Source organism: Xiphias gladius, chromosome 1 (assembly GCF_016859285.1).
Source record: "Xiphias gladius isolate SHS-SW01 ecotype Sanya breed wild chromosome 1, ASM1685928v1, whole genome shotgun sequence".
In the NCBI taxonomy this organism is placed as follows: domain Eukaryota; kingdom Metazoa; phylum Chordata; class Actinopteri; order Istiophoriformes; family Xiphiidae; genus Xiphias; species Xiphias gladius.
This window is the reverse complement of record NC_053400.1, coordinates 25,421,623-25,443,607: the sequence shown is the minus strand read 5'-3', so window position 1 is coordinate 25,443,607 and position 21,985 is coordinate 25,421,623. Positions and strand designations below refer to the sequence as shown.

Genomic DNA, 21,985 nt, shown 5'->3' with positions numbered 1-21,985 from the left:
TTTCCAGCTCTGTAACTAGATTGATATTGATCTTCTCATCTCAAAGTGAATATGTTTATTTTTGAAAAAGTTGAGCTATTCCTTTAACAACCTGATCCTGTCCTTTAAGCTTCCTGTTCTATCTGGCACATGTGCAGTTCACAATGAAAACGGTTGCAGGTTTACCACTAGAAATTCTTAGTGATTTTTGAAACAGTGGGTTCTTGATTTCAGACAAGGGTAGACAAAAAAAGGTTTCTCATTTCTAGGCAGTGATTATGCATTGCATTCAGAAAGTATTCAGACCCCTTCCCCTTTCTGGCATTTTGTAATGTTGCAGCCTTACGCTAAAATCCTTTAAATTCATTTTTACCGTCAAGAATCTACATTCAAGACCCCATACTGACAATCAGTACTTAGCCGAAGACCCCTGTACTCTTGGGAACCTTAAATGCAGCAGAATTTTTTTGTAGCTTTCCCCAGATCTGTGCCTCGAGACAATCCTATCTCAATCAATCTCACAATCTCACAATGTTTCTTCAACTTCATGGCTTTGTTTTTTTTGTTTGTTTGTTTTGTTTTGTTTTTGTTTTGTTGAAGGAGTCTTCAGAGAGTCCCTCTGCTTTAACATGTGGTAAGTAGGGCTAACCAATATGTGGTAGTTAAGATACAACTTATCTGGGTCAATATCTGCATTTTGACTGGCTTGGTTTTTGATTATTATACATTGTGGTCTGCAGTGCTTTCAGAAAGTATTTTGTTGAAGACTCCTTTGTACTTACCACATGTTAAAGCAGAGGGAATGTGCATCATGTGTGTGGTCTCTAACTTTAATCTTAGAAAACTGTGTTGTATCTTGCTTTATTATTGTCGTCTAAATTTCATTGTTTTAAAAAGCATGCCTCTGAAAAATCTGCCTAACCTACTAAGGTTAGGGTTTCCCTCCATAGAACAGTAAAATATAACACAGCAATTCTAAGAAATGCATTCACATAGGAAGTGGCTAACAACTACCAGGAAGACAAATATCACTTCAGTGGCAGTTTCTAGGGAAATCAAGAAAAACAACTCAACAGGAAACTGTATGATACCACCTACTACAACATTTATATGTCCTGTGAAAATGTTGCACCTAAAGAGTCACCACCCAAGAGACGGGGAACAAGCACTTCCGACAATTAGGAGGAAATACAACAACTCTAGATCTGGTTATGCATGAGTAAACATTAGAAAAAACACTCACATTTAAGGAAGACTGATTTGATCAGCATCATGACCTAATTAAATGAGATTTTTTTTTACAGATTTAGAGAGACAGGATGCAAACCGGATACATTCTGGTTTGTTTAATCTTTCCCATTGTCTTGGACGGATGCTGTATGGGAAACCATCAAAACAAACGACCAGGTAATTACTTTAAACACAAATTGTATTGTTATTAATGGTGTCTCCTTTTTAGAGTGTACAATTAAAAAGAGACATATGACTCTGCAGCAACTGCAGGACTCATAGGTCTTCGGCAGGATACTACACATCAGCACTACAGAGCCGTCGAGGGAGAGAGCTTTATGATGCCGTGTGTAAAATCCACGAACAGGCGCATAAACGTGGTGTGGTCCAGGACTGGAGATGGCAGAGGAGGAAATGAAGGCCCATCCTTTGACTGTGGAAAAGAATTCCCAGCTGAAGTAAAACATTCTGGAAACTACACATGTCTCACAGGGTAAATAATCACATTCCTAGTCATTACCTCTGCTCTATTTAATGCTTGTGATTAATCTTATAAAAGCAATTTTAACTAATGTACCTGGCATTGCAGTGTGAAGGGTAAATCAATATGGTATATTCATTAAGGGGTTTTAAATAATAATTTCACTTTAATTTTTACTAGTATGCCTTAAAACAACACTCACATTCCCATATATGAACTGAAACAGTTTTTGGTCACTGTAATTGTTCCTTTTTAATTTGACTAACTCAGACGGCTAAAGCCTCATATTAGCTTTAGCTGAACTTTAGGATGCCTTTTTGAACAAATAGGACTGTGGATTTTGTTTCCCATCACTTTCACTGGGGACACATCATGAAGGGTTCTTGTCATGGAGAGGAGGAATGATTACAGCAACTAGCTCTTTCAGTGGTACATGTGGGCATGTGGGTATGGGGCATGTTTGGATATTGACTTGAAAAGATGTGAACTTATCCTAAGAACCTATATTGATTTTCATCAATGGATATCATTGTTAATAATTTACAGATCAGTAAAAATTACTTGTCATGAATATTTTTGACTTGCATGGTCCCCTTCAAAAGTCTAGTTTTTCCAAAAAAAAAATTATTTTTTGCTTTGCTTATTGTTTAAAGGTATCCTGTGGAGTTGCTGACATCTCGTTGCGCTTTGGAGCAATGTTTTTATGTGTGGGTCCATGTTTTGTTAGTCCTTGTGCATGTGCATGTGCACTAAAATTGCAAATAGCTGGTGCGATACACATTCGAACCATTCGTTTCATACTATTCCACTGATTTACAGGCGGCAGTAATGCACCAAGAAATGCAGTAATGCACCAAGAAAGGCAGTTAACATGGATATAAACAGTGATGAATTTAAAATAATTAGAAATTTGTAAATGTTTTAAGAGGAAGAAAATGTGCATGTGTTAGGCCTCAAAGGTAATTACAAATTGTTTTGGTGTGAGACACTGACTTTTGTTTTACGCATAGAAGAAAACTCCACAGGGCACCTTTAAGCCTAAAATCATCAAATTCCTGTCTTGAGAATGACTCCAGTCAAAGTCGAGTCCACACCTCTGGTTATTAAATCTGCTATTAATGAACAGCGCCTTTTTTTTTTCCATCTGTCATCGTCCACATGATGGTCCACATCCCAATTTTGGCCTGTGACTGTAGTAAAGTGATTGGCCTGTATTTGAATGTACATGGACTCTACTACATGGGCCGCAGCAGTTTGGCAGGTACTGGCAATACACCAATCGCTGATTGAGGTTTAAATTTAGTGATCTTTTTTTTACTGACAATTAGTTCTTGAGTTTGCCACCATAAATGTTTATAAGTAATTAATAAATTGTTATTGGCACAAATACCAGCAAACAACCCAAAAAGATAATTATTTAACCAGCTAATAACAATTAAAGCTTTAATAAATTATTAATATATTTTTCTTTAAGTCATTAGTAACAATTTAAAAAGCCTTTTTGCTATATGGCAAATTGTGGTTGTTTTTATGTGTGTAGACTGCTTCTGGTTGCATGACCTTCTATTGAGTGTTCAGGTCTCTGCTGTCCAGTGGCAGCAAGTTGTACTTGCATCTACAGGTGGTGAAGAATATCAGTCTGAGATGCTTCCGGCCTGAGGAGAACAAAGTAGAGCTGCTCAACAGTGCTGGCGGGAAGGTCCCCTGCCCGGGACGCAACTGTAGTAACAACACAGATGTCAGATGGTACAAGGTGACGTACACACATGAGCAGGGTTATCCTTTTCACAATGGAAACAACCAAATCACAGCAAAAACTCAAACAAGTGTACTTTCTTACAGGGTAACATAGCTGTGTCTGAGCAGCGTAGAGACTCCTGTGAAAGGAATGGGCTGTTACATCTCTGCCAAGTCAAAAGCGAATTTGATCCTGGTGTATATTTCTGTGATAGACAAATAATTGAGCAGGGAGTCACGTGGACCTTCAGGAGGGCTGTTAAAGTCAAAGTTGTACGTAAGTGCTCTATGTCTGTGTGTACTGGATAAGTATGATACTCAACAAGACCACTTTTAAGACTTAATAGCTAGCCTCCCTAACCCCTCAATTTGTGATTTGCTAACTATGTCATGGAGCAAACAATGAGAATGAATCAGTAGAGAGATCAGAGAGCATAGTAGAAACCCCATGGTTTTTTTTATTTTCAGTTTTCAGTTGTCTAATCGACACTGAAGTTTCCAAATGTGACCTCCTTGTTCTTGTAAAATTCTTCCAGGATAAGGTTTTCTGCTATTAATGAGGGTCAACAGTTGACACCTAAATATAAGCATCCATGCCATTGTCAGAGTCTGTCTTTAGAAATGTTAGCAGCATGGCTGAAGCGATGGCAACGTCACTCTGTCTGTCAGTTAGTCAGTCTACCACTTTGGTCCAGACCGAAATATCTCAACAGCTACGTGATGGATTGCAATGAAATTTTATACAGACATCTGTGATGCCCAGAGGATGAATCCTACGGACTTTGGTGATACTCTGATTTTTCCTCTAGTGCCACGATGAGGTTCACATTTGTGGTTTTGAGAGAAATGTCTCAGTAACTATTTGATGGATTACCATGACATCTGGTACAGACATTCATGTCCCCCCTGGGACGAATCGTACTAACAGAGCTGCTAGAATGGCTGTAGACTCCCAGTCAAGTCAAATAATGTCAACTCAAGTTAATTTTATTTATACAGCCCAATAATACAAATCACAAATTTGCCTAAAGGGACTTTACAATCTGCACAGCCCACACCACCAGCTAACCTTACATCCTTGTTGAGTCTTATGTCTCAACATTCAAGGTAGTGTATGGTTGACAAAGATTGCCTCTTGACCTGTTTGAACTGGTCCTTCCATTAAAACTCCCTGATAAAAGCGAGACAGTGAACCACACTAGAGGTACTTTTTAAACTTCTGTATCCATCCGCTTTTTCTATGCTTATTCTTGTCAGGGTCACAGGAGACTTAACAACATAGCATGCAAAGGAAAACGGCAGGGAAACACACTCTACAAGTCACTAGTCCATAATGAGGTTATTGTTTAATCAAGTTTTATATATATATATATATATATATATATATATATATATATATATATATATATATATATATATCTTGCCATTAGAATTATTTTTCACTTCAAGTTGTCTTGATTCCTCTCATCATACAGTGTTTTTTCTTACATGTGGGTGCCACCACATGTCGAAGTAGAGCTCATATCTGGTTTATAAAGTTTTTCCAGATGCACAGTAAAGTAGGCAGAAAATAGACTGAATATGTTAATTTATTTCCCAAACCATACCAGCACACAAGACAACAAGTAACCATCCAAGGATTGTGTATCCTGCTGGCAACATGACAGAGGAAGTGGAGCTTGGTGAGTGTATTCAAATGTGCTATGGTAAAATCTTACAGCTATCAGAGTTAATAACTAATAGATGGTTTTGAGCTACTTTTTCAGAGCCATTTCAGCGATGTGAATTCCAAATAATTGTCAACCAAACATCAACACTGTTGCCACTATAATCAGCATAAAATGTTGTACACAATGAGGTTCTGAGAGTTCTGGTTCTTTGTTGACAACCACTTGTTGAAAAGTAAAAAGAATTGTTTGCCTACTCAAAGTTAGTTTTAGTTAGTTTAGTTTAGTTATTATATGTATTAACTCAGAACTGACTTGGCTCTAAGGCAGCTTTCAGAAGTATCTAACATGTCATTCTAAAGATGATTCATTGTAATTGTTGATTTTTTATGCACAAAATGTTGCAGTAGCTTATACTTACATATTTGAAACAGCTCTGATAATGACTCGATGGTCTAATCTTTGAATGATTCATTAGCGCATCCTCCAAACGGGTATGACAACATTCATATTATCACTCTTCTACATTAAGGGTTAGATTTTTATGCCCAAATGTTTTACTTTTTCCAGGTTGGTCTCATACTCTGACCTGTGAGGTATTTTTTCCTTATGAGAATAAGATTTCAGCAGACGTGCGATGGTACATAAATTACAGTGGCAACAAAGAGAGTATGACTCAACTACACATGGAGAGGCCACAGTGAGTCACTGCAGTCCCTTAGACAATGTTTGCTTTTGCCTGTCTTTCATTCAGTATTGCCAGTGTTTGCTCATTAAGATTTTGTAAAATCAGAGGGTATAAACGTGATTCAGCTTGGCTTGCATGATAAGTTTTCATTTGGTTGCAAAGCTGCTGAAATGCTTTTCCTGATTCAGACAGAGGTCGGAGATAAATGGAGAGTACAGGGTCACACGGAGAGCCATCATAAAAGAGGTGACTCCACAACACTTGAACCACACCTATACCTGCATTGCCAACAATACTGTCGGAAACAGCAGTGTCACTATCAAGCTCAAGAAGAAAATTGAAGGTATTTTGGTTTCTGTTGTCACCTTCATGTCTTTGTTTTATAGATACCATATTTTGTCATAACATGGTTCATTACAGTTCAAATAATACTGTATCAAACATCAACATTGAATGATAATACAGTAAAATCTATTATAAAATCTAGAGGAAAGTCCCTCCAGGGTTTGAGTCAGGTGTGTCAGATACCTGAAAGGGCAGATGAGCTATGAACCTGCTGGCTGACAACCCCTACACTCCTGTGGCCAGAACTGAAAATGTTCTATCCAATAAGGTCAATCCAATAAATGTTGTAACCAATCCAATGAGCTCAGTGGTGAAACCATCTGTAAGGCAACTTATTTCTGTAGCCATTTTCAAAACACCATGTTCAAACAGTTATATCCACTGACTGATACTGATGGAGAGTTTGAAACTTCAGCTTTAATTTTGTGCAGGCAACATTTAAAGCTGCACTATTCAATATTTTTATTTATAATGGATCAAATGACTATGTGTCATGTGAATGGAATCACTTTTTATAGAGAACCCACAGAGATTTATGGCTCGACTATCCTCAGTTCCACAGAGCGTATTAGTGTCCTTCAGCTCAATTTTTTTGGTTTCATGGCCCACAACTTAGTTACTGGTTTACTCTCATCGCTCTCAACAGTGTCTTCTCAGCCGCTGCAGACATCTGTATTTAGTAAAACAGTCAGATAAACCTACTGTACACTACCTACTCATCACTAAACAGTAAAAAAAAAAGCAAAGTTAGCAACTAGCAAGACAGTGGTGGATTTGGAGTCCAAGACAGAGCTAAAAGGTGAGTGAATACTGTACTTAGGTTTGTCAGGTGGACAGAAACACAGCTGAAAATGCATGCTACTGTTGCTCTGTGTCTGCTGGATGTGTAAATAGCCAACTGTTTGCTAACAAGTTTGCCTTTTATATGGTGATAATGTGTCAATTGTTTGTTCACATCTTATTTCCTCTGCCCCATGTCAATGATTGCCACCTTCGAGACATAATACAATCTAATAAGCATATTTTGGACTTGGTTTCAGTAAAATGGCCGTCACTGGTTGGGTATCCCTTTGTGTCTTTGCTGCTGGTAGCTGGGCTGGGAATTGTTTTGCATGTGAAATGGCTGGAACTAAAGCTAATCTACAAATCCCACTTCCAACATGGAAAACACGATGGAGGTCAGAAAGCAGACACACACACACACACACACACACACACACACACACACACACACACACACACACACAATAAAGTAGAAATTCAAAGCTAAGCTTAGCATGCATACGCTGGAATCCTGCCCCAACAGCTGCTCCTCTTCACAGGATGTAGCATAACCTCTAGATAAAGCTCTACAACAATATGAAGATGCAATTTTTTTTCAATTTATTCAACCCCACAAAGCATTACTTTAATAAAATAATTGAAGAATCTAGATAATACCTTGACACAGGTTTAATCCAGTGCATGTAATTGAAAAATGTATGTAGCACACTATGATGATGCACTTTATGTAGTAATCACAAAAATGGAGGTGACAACCTTATCTCTAACTAATCTTATCACTGTTCAAAGTGACAGTTTAAATTTCTAATGTTTTGGTGTCAATTTTGTCTTTCACATCAACCAACACTCTTTCTCAGATGACAAAGAGTTTGATGTGTTTCTGTCATATCTGAGCCCTCAATCAGCAGAGGTGGAGGGAGGTTGGCCCCTTTTCTCCCAATCAGGACCTGACACTGATAAGGAAGGTAGGCCAACATGTTCAGTGTATGATATTTGTACCTGGTATTCATTTTCATGTAACTACACTGGTAAAGAAAATTAACAGTAACTTTATTGGCAGCATGTCTATCCAGCACGGACCCGCTGAACACTAAGGAGTGTGGAGCCATCCAGAGACCACTAGAAGTACTACTACCCCAAGTGTTGGAAGAACAGTGGGGATATCGCCTCTGTCTGCTGGAGAGGGACATGCTTCCAGGAGGAGGTCAGGGGATCAGCTGTGTGTGTGTGTGTGTGTGTGTGTGTGTGTGTGTGTGTGTGTGTGTGTGTGTGTGTGTGTGTGTGTGTGTGTGTGCGTGTGCAAAGGTCCCTGATAGTTTCCATTTTGTATTGCAGCATATACAAATGATGTGATTCTGGCAATACAGAGAAGCCAAATGCTTATCTGTCTCCTGTCAGCTGACTACCTCTGCAACAGCAATGCTGTGTTCGTACTGGAGTCAGGAGTACAGGTAAGGCTACATTTCATGGAAAGAAGAAGACTAATGCCACGTTCATGGCATATCGCAATGTGTCCATGAACGAGATAAATGGATGACTGGATTAACCAGATGAAAACAATCAGTTCTTTTAAGTTCATTAAGTTTTTGCTAAAATTGAAACTTGCCCATAGTGAGACAATGATCTCCAAAAAAGAACTGAACAATCTGCTGTGCACACAATCCACTGTCGCAACACTCCCACTTTTAGTTTATATGTATAAACTGAATGCTTTTTAAGACCAGATCGGCAGATACTCTGCCTGCTCTTATATATTAGAGGATTTACATGTTTCACCCATTATGGACACAGTGTACATACTGTACTGCCAGCCACAATTCTTTAACCTTTCTGATTATTCTTTTACTTTCCAGCCATCCATTTATTTTTAGTTACATATGACTAAACAGTACTCTTTCAATTTCAAGCAACTATTGTCTTCTGGGTTTAAGTTCCCAGCAATGCAAATCCTGCATGCAATTCTGAAATAATCACATTCACCTTACTGATGTAAACTAAAAGCAGCAGCTATGTAGACTGTGGGAAAATCTGTCTGAAAATGTAACGTGGCATAAGCCGCAAACAAAACCACTGGTATCCTCTGATTCAGTACAACTTCTGAGTTGTGTTGAGAGGTTAAGTTTGTCTTTGATTACAAATCAGCTCTATGGTCAACTCAGAAAGACACAATTCATTAATGATTTGCTACTTGGTCCATATCTCTAGGCTTTGCTGCAAAACTCTGTCCTCAAACTCCTGTTAATATGGACCAGTGGAGACCCAGCATCCCTTATCCAGCAGGACCCCCCACTGCCCTCAGTGGTCCAAAGGGCCTTGAAGGTGCTACCAAGTCTGAATTGGACGTCAGGCAAACCTGCCAGAGCCACCTGCAACTTCTGGAGGTCGTTGAGGAAGGCCATGCCTGATCGGAGAGTGAAGCTGGTATCACTCATGCAGGACCAATGATTAGACTATTACCGGTAACATTTTTTCTAAGCATGTATATGTACGTGTATATATAGCATGCTTATTCACTTCATAATGAAGAAATGCAGCTTGCGTTACTCCACTATTTACTCAAAGTCATGAATCAAATGTGCTAGGGAAATTTCCACATTGGTAGGATGTCAAATCATAACAGATCATTTTCAGACTTAGGGAAAAAGTGAGTCACCTTTTGTACCGAAAATAAACATTCAGTTAACCGTGTAAAATATTCTCATTACTTTACAATTCAAAGCATTAAAAAGACTGAAAAAGACTAAACAAAATGTAAAAAGAAAAATTCTTTTTTTTAAATTCTTTAAATTCTTAAAGAATTGGTTGATACCTGTTTGTATATCAGTTTAAGTACAACAAACACATTGTGAGGTGTGGTTCATCATGTAGTGTTACAGCAGACGTGACAGCAATAAACATTTGACACAAAATATATCATCCAAAATTTTTCATTTATTTATTTTTTTTTAACTGGCATTTAAACATGTTCAAGGGAGTTGTTTGATAAAACAGGTCACAGCAATTGATACTGATGTAATTCTTTTGGGAAATTCTGCACAACAGTGAGGTTACCCACAAAGGAATTGAAAGTTTAGATTTTTGATCAAAGGGATATTCCAAAGAGAGTTTCAGGCACAGGAGAAGTCACTGAGGGACCACATTTATCTAAATTTAAAGTATTCTGGCTGTATTAAAGATAATATGAACTTTATTAATGGCGATGAAAAGAGTTTGTAAATGTGCATAATCACTGCTAACCTATCGCTGTTACCAGCACCCAGGTATCCAGTCACAGTCGTATGATTCTGATCTTCACACAGTTGTCAACTAAAAACACATAATCAGTCCTTCAATTGTGAACATAAAAATGAAAACAGCCACATTTGTACAGTAAGTGTGCCAGATTCAGTGAAACAGAAAGAAGTCGGTGTTGAATAAGCAAAATCAGAAATATTGGCACAAAGCTCAAACATATAAGAAAACCTAAAAAAATCAAACAAAAAGCCGTCTATGAGGTGGCACAGCTGGTGAAAACAAAGGATTGTACATTGATGTTGGGAAACTAAATTAAACAAAACAATCAAATCAATCTGTATGTCTAGTCTATGCCCCACTTGCTCCACACGTTAACATAACACTCAAACTCACACTCCCATTTGTGGATTCAAAAATAAAACATTATCACGCTTCTATGTACATTTTTACACATATATTAGACAAGTAAAACTAAGAGCTTGCTCAGGACCACACCTAGCCACGTTCAGATCGGAAGAAGCATGGTGAAAAAAGGGGCATGGAGGCTCTAAGATGCCAGATTTTCTCATTAGCCAGCAGAAAGCAACTGTAGCAAATTTAACACAGTTTAAGCAATATTCTGGCTAATTTGTTTGTCCCATCTCTTCAACACAGCACTCTTCACCTCTTATCTGTCCTCTCAGTTAGCATCAGCCGGTAGTGGTTAGACATGTAAACGTGGGTTTCAGTCACAGAGTATCATAGAAGGCTTAAATTATTCGTCATTGCATGTCTACAAAGGTGAGAAGTTTTCAAAACCGAGTTAACAGTGATGAATCATTTGAGCCTCCAAAGATGACTCTGACGTGGTTTAACCTATACAAAATTATCCAATAGTGACAAAACTCTGCTAGTCATTTACAGTTTGTCTGCTTGGGCCTTCAGCTTCCTCTCCCAAAGTTTTTGATGATCAGAGAACCCTTGCTTGCCCTTGTTGAAGGAATTAGGTCCCGCAGATGTTGGTGTCTCCCTGTAAAGATAGCAGATTAGTCACTTCAAATCAAACAGAAAGGTGTTAGATGATCACTAGCAAAGATTAAAAAGCTGAATGCTTTGATTAAAGCTGAACCTGAAGAAACTATTATAAAGGTGCATCATGTATATGTGTGTAAATACCTGCCAATGTTCTTCATCCTCATCTTTGCTTCTGGAGGCATCTCCTCGGGTTCACTCTGCATGTCAAGGCAAAGTTTCAGTCAGTCGGCATATTTGTTATTTATGCATTTATACAACCATGCAATTACCGTGTGCATGTGCACTTACATCATCGTCTTCATTAAAAACAGATGCCAGCCCTGGCTTTTTTTGAGGAATTGATGGTACAGGCTCTTTGGGTTTCTAGAACAGTTTGGGGACACAAGATTTAGGTAAACAAATTAAAACAATACAACCTAGCAGCATCACACTTCTTCCAGGTCTTCGCAACATGCAAAAAAAAAGCCACAAATCCTCAAACTTGCTTAACAAGCACGTATTTGGCACTTTTACTAGGTAAGTGACTTGAATGATTAATTCATTAGTTATATCAATCCACTCATGAATAACTCTTAAGTGTTTCAGCACCCCTCATAATGATGGTAACATTCAAACACTATGTATCTGTGATTATTAAGGATCTCGGCCTCCATTATCTTTTGGGCCTCTCTGAGCAGTGTGTTATGTGAATTACTTCATTTACAGTTCTCCTAGCATCATATCTATGGCACAACTTTCATGCTGTGGTGCCACAGTCTGTGATGCAAGTTACAAGAATTGCAATAACAGATACTAGAACAAATATAAATCTTTTTTAAAATATCTTTTACACAAACAGTCTGTGCAAGCAGTTAATATGCATTGGTACACACTCACTGTTGCTCCAAGTTTGATAGATATGGGGTTCGACTTCTTCCCCATCTGACTGCTCATGCTAAAGCCAATTTTGGAGACTTTGAAGGGTGCTGGTGGGTCTGCTGAGAACTCATCTTCATCCTCAGGCGTGAGATGCTGGGATGTGCGTTTGACTGCAGTCCCTTCTCCCCGCACAGTGCTAGAAGAGACAGGCTTAGTTTTCACTCTGCCTCCCTCCTCCTGCGGCCCTGCTTGAGGCAAGACAACTCACCAAGGTGAACAACTGTTTTCTGAGAACTGAAGAATAATAAAAGCTATCACCTTTACCTGTGTGGTTACATTTCTAGCCATCAACGAACCAAATGTAACTTAGGTTCCACTCTACCACTTCATTTACTGTTTTAAAAGTCCACCTGGGGACTGTGTGTGCAGAAACTACCTATAATATAGAGGTTTAAGTTAACTGGCGAGCACTGTATGCAGGGTCTGAAAGCAGATATTAACATTGTTAACTTGCGCTAACTAGCTTAGTTTAGCAATTTGTACGCTAGCTAGGCTCATGCTAACAAGAGACCTGTCTGCTGGAATCAAGTCATACTTTATTACCTGATTAATATTAGCAGCATATTTAACCCAGTAGTCACATCCATCTAAATCTCCATAGCCACACAGGTAACGTTAATAACATGTTAAGTTACTTCGCATTAGCATTAGCTAGTCAACGATACGTAGCTAACATTTACGTTAGCTTAGTCAAGTTTTACGAACATTTCCTCTGTTTAACGTTAGATGTGGCTAGTTTTAATTGGTAAGCAGCAAATCACGCTAACACCAAATACTACTTATTTCTCAACATATTTTAGACGATAAAACAGCTCAAATATCACCTCCGTCGTCGGTGCAACCCTCTCTGTTATGCTCGTAATCCGACATCATTGCTCCTCTCGGAATCGCCGGCAGATGTCACTCGTCTCCTTGAGGCTTCGTGCACGGTTCATAAAAGAAGAAGAACGTGGAGGAAATATGACAACAGGCTGACTCGGTAAACAGAAAGCGAGCTGGTAAGATTAAAGAAATAACGACTCCGATAATAGCGTTGTAATGTTGTGTTAAACTGCCCGTTGTGTCAGGTAGTTACTTAAAATGACCTAGTGATACGGGCTAAGGTTAAAGGTCGACGTTATTGTCGCACTTTGGCTGTTGTAGTCTGGAAGTTGCTATGCTCACGTTAACGTTAGCTAACATTACAGTTCACGTTTGTTGTCTGTCACTTTGTGAAGTGTCTTAACATATATTTTTTTGTCGAATAGACTAATATCTCGGAGTTTTCAATAATGAATGTTTTTAGTTGGTAAATAACATTGCATCTCTCTCTGTATTTCTCTGACTGTCTCCCACAAATAACTTTTATTTCTCCTGTCCTCTTTCTCCCAGGCCCTTTAAAAAACCCCTGTGGTCCTTTAAAAACCAGGCCCTTGGTGTTAAACAATGAACCAGTCAAAATGGGGCAGACCCTGTGCATATGCTCCCGTGGCTCCATCACCATCGATAACAAAAAATATTACTTTGTCCAGAAACTAGATGAAGGGTAAGATGGCATGCTGTATGTTTTAAACTCAATTTAACTTCACCTTTATGGTTAAATGTGATAGTATTTTACGTTATTGTTGTTGTTATTGTCCAAAAACATTCAAAAATACATCACTGAGAATCACTCTAGCACTGGGTGACATCTTCCTTTATTACAAAAACAGGGGCACTGTAGGTTGTTTTGAGTCAATCCTACACACACCATACTGCTGCAGCAACTTCAAACTGGAACACCAAATCTTACTTGAATATATTTCCCCCACAATTCACTATTTATGCCTATTTGAGGAACTTTTCCAAAAAATGTAGTGACCAGCTGTTAGAAGAAATAATATAGCCTTATAAAAGTTGAACTGTATATTCCTGACTCGTTTTCAGTAGGAACAATTAGGCTGGTGGCTAAGAACTGCAGAAAGACTGGGGAATTGGAAAGTACAGAGAGATGGATCAATGCATTTTTGATATTAGTCTTTTTATGGAAATCTGTTATGTCGAAATATGGACTATCGCCAGCCTTGTCCTTTAAAGCCAAATTGGGACTAACAAGCTCCTCCCCAACTGTAATCTGTCTGTGTTCTCTCTTCAGTGGGTTCAGTTATGTTGATCTGGTAGAGGGGGTAAAGGATGGGCGCTTTTATGCCCTTAAGAGGATCCTGTGCCATGACCGCGAAGGCCGCCAGGAGGCTCAGACAGAGGTGGAGATGCATCAGATGTTTAATCACCCCAACATCTTGAGCCTGGTCGCACACACCTTTGTTGATCGCGGAGGCAAGAGTGAAGCCTGGTTACTTTTGCCTTATATTAGCGTAAGTAGGAGCAGCAGTTGGGTATGACCACAATAACATTGAGGCCAATTGTCTGACTCTGATATGTCGGTGTGTTTTTGTGAACAGAAAGGCAGTCTGTGGTCTGTTCTGGAGAAGCTAAGAGACAAGGGGAGCTCAATGCCCGAAAAACAGATTTTGCAAATTTTGCGTGGCATCTGCTCTGGACTCAAGGCCATTCATGAAAAAGGCTATGCACACAGGTAATCTCTCTCCACATTCAACCACATACACATGCATACATCAAACATTTACATGTGTAGGACAGGCATACAGGCACAGAGCGTTCAAAAGCACTGATTCATACTAATTTTACTATCACAGACACTGTCTAGAAACTTCAGAAGTTTTACATTAAATGTTTTGCAGCCCTTTGCGATATTATATGTTGCATTTGTCAAGTGACAATGGCATATATTTGTAATGCAGGATTATGTTCAGTTTGTTTCATTTTGTGGTTTAGAGTAAAAAAATGAATGTGGACTGTGCAGAAATTTGGGCATCTTGCCAGTCAGCACTTACTGTAGAACACCTACTCAGGATTAGATGAGGATACTGTATTACAGTTTATATCCCAATGAAGGTATTCTACATAGTGCTGGTGATGCTTCATCTTTTAAAATACATTTACTATATATTATCAGCGACATTTAACTTAACAGAGAAATACAAAACAGTTAGGAATTGTAATGTGAGCCCAATCAGTGAGATAAATACTGCTATTTGCCAGACCATCGTTAATATTCATGATATGGTTTTTTCAAATGTAAACTTGTATATGTTTGTTTTTATATGACCAAAGTTTCAGACATCTGACCACATGCCATGTGTCTGCTATGCTTTGACAGAGATCTGAAGCCCACAAATGTGCTTCTGGATGAGGATGACAAGCCAGTTCTGATGGACCTGGGCTCTATGAATCGTGCCAGGATTGAGGTAAGGGCGCAGGGCCTATGAGGTGTTTGTAAGACTTTTCTGATACACACAGAAAGTTTGTCTTTTGTTTTCAGCTCTCTGTTCTTAAAGGCTTATCTTCTGAAAGTTATGTCCTCTAAATGATCCTCATCCTGTGAAGATTTGAATAAAACTGAATTTATTACAGGTTAGAGGTACCAGGGAAGCAATGACCATACAGGACTGGGCAGCCCAGCGGTGCACCATTTCCTACAGGGCCCCTGAACTCTTCAATGTAGAGAGCCACTGCATTATAGACGAACGCACTGATATCTGGGTAAAGCCTTGTATTTTACGTCCTTTCTGGCTTGTCAATGTTGCGCATATTGTCTTCTTAAGTTATTGTGATGTTATCGTGGATCATTCACTGACTTCTACTTCTTCTCATCTCTTGCGGTCTTCTCATACTCCTCCAGTCACTTGGCTGTGTACTTTACTGCATGATGATGTTGGAGGGACCATATGACCTGGTATTTCAGAAGGGGGACAGTGTTGCCCTTGCTGTCCAGAATCCAGTGGCCATCCCACAGTCTTGCAGGTCAGTCTTTAGACTGTAACATTATCTTACAGTGTACCTTGAAGAAAGTTTGCAATTGATGTATCAGTTTCTGTTACTGTCCTGGATTGTAGTAGGAAAAATTACCTACGATTTTTTCCATTGAGAAGTTTAGGAAAAGAACTAAAGATGTTAACTCCCCAAAGTTCCTGTAAGTAGGTGTACATGATTCAAAGGATATGCTGTTTACTACAGGACCAAGATTTTTTTCCACTGGAATGTCCCTTTCGTTTACATATAGCCACTGTTAGCCTGTAGCTGAGTTAATAGCAGTCTGAATTACCTAATGCAGTAATAACTAACTGAATGTAGTTACATACTCTTTTTAGCTTAAAAGAAATGCAACGTGAAAACACAAGTTGGGTTTTAGTTAAGGTTGTTTTTGTTTTATATGAACTCACCTAATTTCCTGTAGTTTTATTTTGTGTTAAATAAACGGAATTCAAATTTAAAATGATAATGTGATGTGTCATTGATGCATTTTGTAAGTTAAAAAATCCCTATATTAAGGTTTGTATAACTACACATAGATCAGACTTAGGTTGTTATAAATTTGGTGTCTGTCTGTCTTGTGCCCAGTTACTCAGAGGGCCTACAGATGCTGCTCAGCTCCATAATGGTGTCAAACCCGCAGGAGAGACCAAACATCAACTGGGTTCTTGACCAGGTACAGGACCTACAGAGTCGCAGCCCCAACACCCAAACCAACATGGTCTGATCTTTCACAGTGCACTAGATGTGGGATCTTTGACATCTTTGCACAAATAAATGAACATCTCTTATTTTAGGCTTGAAAATATTCCTTTTATTTATTGACTTTAGTATATAAGCCTAGGTACAGACTTTCACTTAGCTTGGGGAGCTTGGCACTAGTATTAGCTTTTAGTTTGAATGATCGATCCAGCCTGTGTATCACAGTGGACTCTTGTAATCCTTATCCTCATTACCAAATGATCAAAAGAATCTGAAAGGCCTTAAGTGTAAGACCCTGCAATGTGAGGATTTTGGCCAGGGTCAAATGTTGCTTCTAATAATGAACTGGCTTTACCTTGTAATCTTAAAGGGACAGTTCAACATTTTGAAAAATACGCATATTTGCTTTTTCTTAGAGTTAGATGGGGAGATAGACAATGCTGTCATGTCTGTCCACTCAATGTGAAGCTGGAGCCAGCAGCCTGTTAGCTTTGCTCAGCATAAAGACTAGAAACAGCCTAGCCTGGCTCTGTCCAAAGGTAAAAAAATCTTCCTCCAAGCACTTCTGAAAATCACTTATTATCATGTTTTATCTTGTTTGTTTTAAGCTGTACAAAAACCAAAATGTAAAAAATGAAAAGTGGTTGGTCGTACTGCCGGGGGTTATGTCAAGGATTACTGTTCTACACTTAAGTTTTTGTGTGGATGAAATGATAAAGGATATAACGTGTTTATTGGTGAGATTTAGAGGTGCTGTTAGGTGGATTTTATTGCCGTTGGACAGAACCTGGCCATCTATTTCCCCCTGTTTTCAGTCTTTATGCTAAGCTAAAATAACAGGCTGCTGGCTGTACCCCTTAGCAAATAAGTGTATCTCTAGTGTATTCCTTTTAAAACAAGAAAACATTTTTGTCTTAAATTTGTAGTTTGGATTTTTTTTAAGAAAAGGGATAGCATAAAAGCTTTGTCAGACTTTCCAAGGGATGAAGCTACCTGAGTTCAATACATATCAGATTACATTCCCTACCAAAAAGGAATATGGTCCAATTCCGTTTATCTTTGATCTCAATTCCTGAGTTTTGTGTGTGCGTAACATCTTGTAGTTGCACGTGTGCTGTAGTCATCAATGGACATCTTTGCCTTCAACTTTTCTCCACTGTCACTCACACTGGAGAAAAATTAGGAGGCAGAGCGCTCCTCACCTGCAATGCTGCATTTGAACACACAGAGGTGCTCCAGCATCACAGTCCCCTGCTCCACATACATTACAGAGGTGGTGACTTACCATGTGTTGCCTGTCGGTACAGTTGGTAATGTGCAAATGGGCTCCGAAAAAAAAAGGTATCTGCTTACACAACAAGAAATAAAAAAATCAAGGAGAAGGGGTCAGATGTTACTATTACACACCTAAACAATAGGAAATGAACTTAAAAATTTTTGTATTAACTGTAAGTCAAAGTCATTTTCATGACATAGCAGTTTGACCTTTTTTTTTTTTTTTTTTTTTTTAATTCACTATTCACTGTATTGTGTTTTTAAACAGTGAAGTATTTTCCATTCCAACTATTGTGTTTAATTTGGGTTTCCTGACATGTGTAAACGTGTTTTTACACTTTTGTTCTCTCAGGGTTCACCCACATCTCAAAGGGTCTTTCCTAGTAGACCCAAATGGTACCTTTTTTTAAAAACTATTATTAGGTAAACTAAAACTTTGGGCATTTAAGTAAGTTTTATGCTGTTGTGACTGTAATGCAGTGATTTTTTTTGGACCATATTAGAACTGAAAAACTTGATAGTTAACATTTGCAGATAATTGTTGGAATGGTGATTGACATATTGTTTAAATATATTATGTTTTTGATGCTAAGTTTGGATATGTCAAATGACTATGAATTTTTGTGTAGTTGTTAATGGGGAACTAATACTAGTACCACGCTGCTGGTAAACTAAGCAATTTTTTTAAGTGTACTGGTGAAGTTCACAGATATTATAAGTAAGAGTGTGTCATTTGATTACAGAGAATTCTGTTGAAATTATGTTTCATCTCTTATTCTCTGCACATTAAAGGATAAAAAAATATTAAATACGGAGCACTGTGTATACATTTTGTAATATAATTGTGAAATAAAACGGCATCCTATATTTAAAAAGCAGTTGGCCAAGAAAATGAAGTGAATGAATAATCAAATACAATTACTTGTACTACCCGGTCAACCTAATCTACACAATATGGCCAAAAGTATTTGGAAGCCACTTGTAATTTGTGGGTTCAGCTGCATACAATCAAACATGCGACAATGCAATTTTAAATGACAAACATTTAGGTCATACTGAAGAGCTTGAAGACTGGCACATAGGAAGCCATCTTTCCAATAAGTTAGTTAATCAGATTTCTGTCTTGTCAGTGATGCAAGATGTATTCAGATCCTTTACTCAAGTAAAGGTAGTAATACTGCAATATAAAAGCATTCATTACAAGTAAAGGTCCTGCTTTGAAAATGTCACTTAAGTGAAAGTATACAATTATTATTAGCAAAATGTATTTAAAGTATTAAAGGTAACCCCCTGAGTTTTACACTATTATTTATAATATTACTGGAATATTATTCCTGATACATTCATGTGTAAATAGCATTTGATTGCTGTAGTTGGTTGAGGTGGAGTTACATTTAACTATTTTATACACCATTGGGGAGTTTAATCCATAACAGAGCATCATATTTTATAATCTAATCTTGTATTTTGTATGTAAATTCTTAATCCAAAAAGTAATTTAACTAAAGATTAATTTCTGCATTTAGGGTTACACCTTGCTTTCACTGGCTATGTGTGTAGGATCCAAAGCTACATCATAGGCTACAGAGATACAACAGCCTGATCACGTAGGATACCTCCATCTAGTGTTACAGAGATGCCGTCATTACATGAAATCAACGCTGAACTAAAATTCAAAACCTGCACTGTAGGTACATTTGGCAGGTATTGTTAATCATAAATCTGTTTTTAATCTGTCAGATAAATTGAGGAGTAAGAAGTACAATATTTTTCCTCTGAAAAGTAGTCGAGTAGAAGTATAAAGTAGCATGAAATGTAAATACTCAAATAAAGTACAAGTACATCAGATTTGTATTTAAATACTGTACTGACGTAAGTGTACTCAGGTTCATTCCACCACTCCCTGCTAGATTTGCCCCGGTTAGCTGTGACTGCTGTACTACATTATGACGTGGAGATGTCCAGAAGCCACAGCAGCTCAGCTATGAAGTGATGGGCCACAGAGGCTCACGCGCTGAGGTACGTAAAAATCATTGCTCCACCGTCATAACTCACTAGGAAGTTTCAGAGGTTCATGACATGGATTTCCATGGCTGAGCAGTGGCGCTCAAGTCTAAGTTCAGTGCCAGTCGTTGGATGGGCTGGTGTAAAACGCCGCCTACGACCCTGGAAAAGTTTAAACGCGTTGTCGCATTCGAGTGATGAATCACGCTTCACTATCTGCCAGTCTGCTGGATGTATCCTTGGTTAAGCGAGTCGGAGAACAATACCTCTCTGAATTGACACTGCCAACTGAGGAAGTTTGGTGGCAGAGGAATTATGGTTTATTTTAAGTTAAATGATATCTTAATTGTGCAGTGTGAGATGAGATAGTGTGTTTGCAACTTTATGGCAACAGTTTGGGGAAGACCCCTTCCAGTTTTATCATGACGGTGCGTCTGTGCCAGGCTTAGTGCTGAAGAACTTGACAGGCCTGCACCGAGCCCAGACTTGAATTCCATCCAGAACCTTTGGAATGAACTGGGCCATCGACTGCAAGCCAGGCCGTATCCCCCAACGCCAGTACCGACATCACTGGCTGAATGGGAGCAAATCCCTGCAGCTAGGCTTTGAAAATCCCTCCACGAGAGCGGAGGCTATTATATCGGAATGTAATATCCAACAGTCTCATCTGTGTGAAATGCTCGGGTGACCACATAAATTTGGCCACATTAAAATGTGTAATCTTGTGTTAGTGATGGTTGAGCCAAAAGAAGTGAAGGATTTATCTATTTAAAGATGGAGTGTTGTTACTGAATCGTTTAGGTGTAACTCTGTTAATTTAGAGCTTTCATAGTAACAAGCTAGTTTGTCCATCAGTGTCAATGCAGTTTCACATTAAATGAGAAATACTTTACTTTTTTTAATGAAGTCGGCTCAGTATTAGGTGAATCGACAGACAAACACAACCCTCAACTAACAGTATTGAGCACTGGTGGTCATTCTCTGGGTCTCTCTTTGTGTTTGTGTTTGTGCAGACATGCTAGAAAACAAATATCAAACTGCTCATGTAGCTGGATTTACAACCAGTAGTCCACTCAGATCGGTGAGATGTCACATTTCACTGCCGTCCCAATTACTTTCGAGGGTAATTCCTACCTTACCAGGCAGAGATGCACACACCCAAATGACCAGTCATAAAGTATACACAACATACCACATATTTACAGTGCAGATGCCCTTTTATACAAACACCCTAAGGATTCATTACACTTGAATTAATGATATCCCAGAGGATTTCTTCCTCAGGCCCACTCACAAACCCCAGACTCTCCTGGGACTTGGTTCAGGACGGAGCTGGGTTTATAGCTTCAACATGTGCCCACACACACAGACACACAGACACACACACACCTTGTCACACTCCGCCCTCGCCTTTTGTATTCACTATCATTTGCCTGTGAGGGGCTGAAATGATGTCATACAACACAAGCACAAGGTCAACTCAATGTTTGCCTACATTTTAGCACCAATTTCATGTGCTTTTGGTGGTTATTCAGGTGGGGGGGGGTGCACTGTGTGTGTGTGTGTGTGTGTGTGTGTGTGTGTGTGTGTGTGTGTGTGTGTTTCATTTGTAACCCAACCCCAGTCCTCAAACACAAACACACTTTAGCTCTCACACCATAAAACATCTGCAAGTTTTATTGATTTGGCGATGAATCAATTAGTGAATTATTTAATTAGCAAAGCATTATGGGTCAGCGCAGAGCTGCTCCCACCCTGCAGTGTTCCTAGGTCTCTTTAAATCATTTTGCACATACGTGTGGACCCCATGTGGGTGTGACCATGCAGGTCTTATCCGTGCAAAATGACCATACAAGAGTTTTCTAAATACAGTGAATTCAGATATGATTCCAGTGAGACCTTTTTAAAGTAGCCCAGTAAAGTTTCTGTTGTTACTTGCCAGACAAGGGGTCTTATTTCTTTAAAGCTTTATGTGTATAGACCCAGAACTTTTGCTGTCACTCAAGTCCAAATTAGCCTTGGCTGCAGCCGAACAAGGGAGAAATATGGACATTACGTCTACCCCTTTGAGTGGAT

The 21,985-nt window shown here is 38.8% G+C and overlaps 3 protein-coding genes across 10 annotated transcripts in view; 2 read left to right on the top strand and 1 right to left on the bottom strand.

Annotated features, from left to right (window-relative positions):
• Positions 1-1,128: 1,128 nt before the first annotated feature.
• Positions 1,129-9,683, top strand: LOC120788176 (interleukin-18 receptor accessory protein-like). Of its 3 annotated transcripts, XM_040123744.1 has the most exons (13): positions 1,134-1,187; positions 1,284-1,386; positions 1,474-1,702; positions 3,284-3,443; positions 3,533-3,704; positions 5,038-5,109; positions 5,665-5,794; positions 5,971-6,125; positions 7,168-7,305; positions 7,768-7,875; positions 7,971-8,114; positions 8,246-8,361; positions 9,116-9,682. In XM_040123744.1, the coding sequence occupies exons 2-13, from the start codon at positions 1,299-1,301 to the stop codon at positions 9,353-9,355; spliced, it is 1,752 nt and encodes a 583-aa protein (XP_039979678.1). In that variant the 5' UTR covers positions 1,134-1,187; positions 1,284-1,298; the 3' UTR covers positions 9,356-9,682. The 3 variants fall into 3 exon arrangements, with proteins under 3 accessions (XP_039979670.1, XP_039979688.1, XP_039979678.1); XM_040123736.1 differs by having other exon boundaries at positions 1,129-1,386; positions 9,116-9,681; XM_040123754.1 differs by lacking the exon at positions 7,168-7,305 and having other exon boundaries at positions 1,129-1,386; positions 9,116-9,683.
• Positions 9,684-9,821: 138 nt separating this feature from the next.
• On the bottom strand, positions 9,822-13,018 carry LOC120788207 (PEST proteolytic signal-containing nuclear protein-like). Of its 2 annotated transcripts, none has more exons than XM_040123788.1 (5): positions 12,901-13,018; positions 12,035-12,261; positions 11,447-11,521; positions 11,300-11,355; positions 9,822-11,153 (listed from the first exon to the last, which is right to left on the bottom strand). In XM_040123788.1, exons 1-5 carry the CDS (start codon positions 12,947-12,949, stop codon positions 11,042-11,044), a joined length of 519 nt encoding a protein of 172 aa, XP_039979722.1. In that variant the 5' UTR covers positions 12,950-13,018; the 3' UTR covers positions 9,822-11,041. The 2 variants fall into 2 exon arrangements, with proteins under 2 accessions (XP_039979722.1, XP_039979730.1); XM_040123796.1 differs by lacking the exon at positions 12,901-13,018 and adding an exon at positions 12,620-12,873 and having other exon boundaries at positions 12,035-12,212.
• Positions 12,953-21,985, top strand: part of stk16 (serine/threonine kinase 16) — a 28,605-nt gene continuing 19,572 nt past the window's right edge. For 4 of the 5 annotated variants that reach the window (XR_005707207.1, XR_005707205.1, XR_005707203.1 and 1 more), the window contains exons 1-9: positions 12,953-13,074; positions 13,448-13,601; positions 14,190-14,409; positions 14,497-14,630; positions 15,276-15,363; positions 15,530-15,658; positions 15,798-15,919; positions 16,517-16,604; positions 19,816-19,924. Coding sequence is in view for 1 of the 5 variants with exons in the window: in XM_040123762.1 (XP_039979696.1) it covers positions 13,516-13,601; positions 14,190-14,409; positions 14,497-14,630; positions 15,276-15,363; positions 15,530-15,658; positions 15,798-15,919; positions 16,517-16,655 (918 nt within the window). In the remaining 4 variants the exon portion in view is untranslated. Of the gene's footprint in view, positions 13,075-13,447; positions 13,602-14,189; positions 14,410-14,496; positions 14,631-15,275; positions 15,364-15,529; positions 15,659-15,797; positions 15,920-16,516; positions 16,735-19,815; positions 19,925-21,985 lie in introns of those variants that run through there. The other variant, XM_040123762.1, reaches the window with a different exon arrangement.

Bases quoted from the DNA above. Each gene is read 5' to 3' on its own strand.
- LOC120788207 (XM_040123788.1), bottom strand. From the start codon at position 12,949: ATGATGTCGGATTACGAGCATAACAGAGAGGGTTGCACCGACGACGGA. The intron at 11,522-12,034 runs GTGAGTGTGTAC...AAACTGTTCTAG, and splicing joins CTATCAAACTTGGAGCAACA to AAACCCAAAGAGCCTGTACC. The intron at 11,356-11,446 runs GTAAGTGCACAT...CTTGACATGCAG, and splicing joins TTTTTAATGAAGACGATGAT to AGTGAACCCGAGGAGATGCC.
- LOC120788176 (XM_040123744.1), top strand. From the start codon at position 1,299: ATGCAAACCGGATACATTCTGGTTTGTTTAATCTTTCCCATTGTCTTG. The intron at 1,387-1,473 runs GTAATTACTTTA...ATGACTCTGCAG, and splicing joins CCATCAAAACAAACGACCAG to CAACTGCAGGACTCATAGGT. The intron at 3,444-3,532 runs GTGACGTACACA...ACTTTCTTACAG, and splicing joins CAGATGTCAGATGGTACAAG to GGTAACATAGCTGTGTCTGA.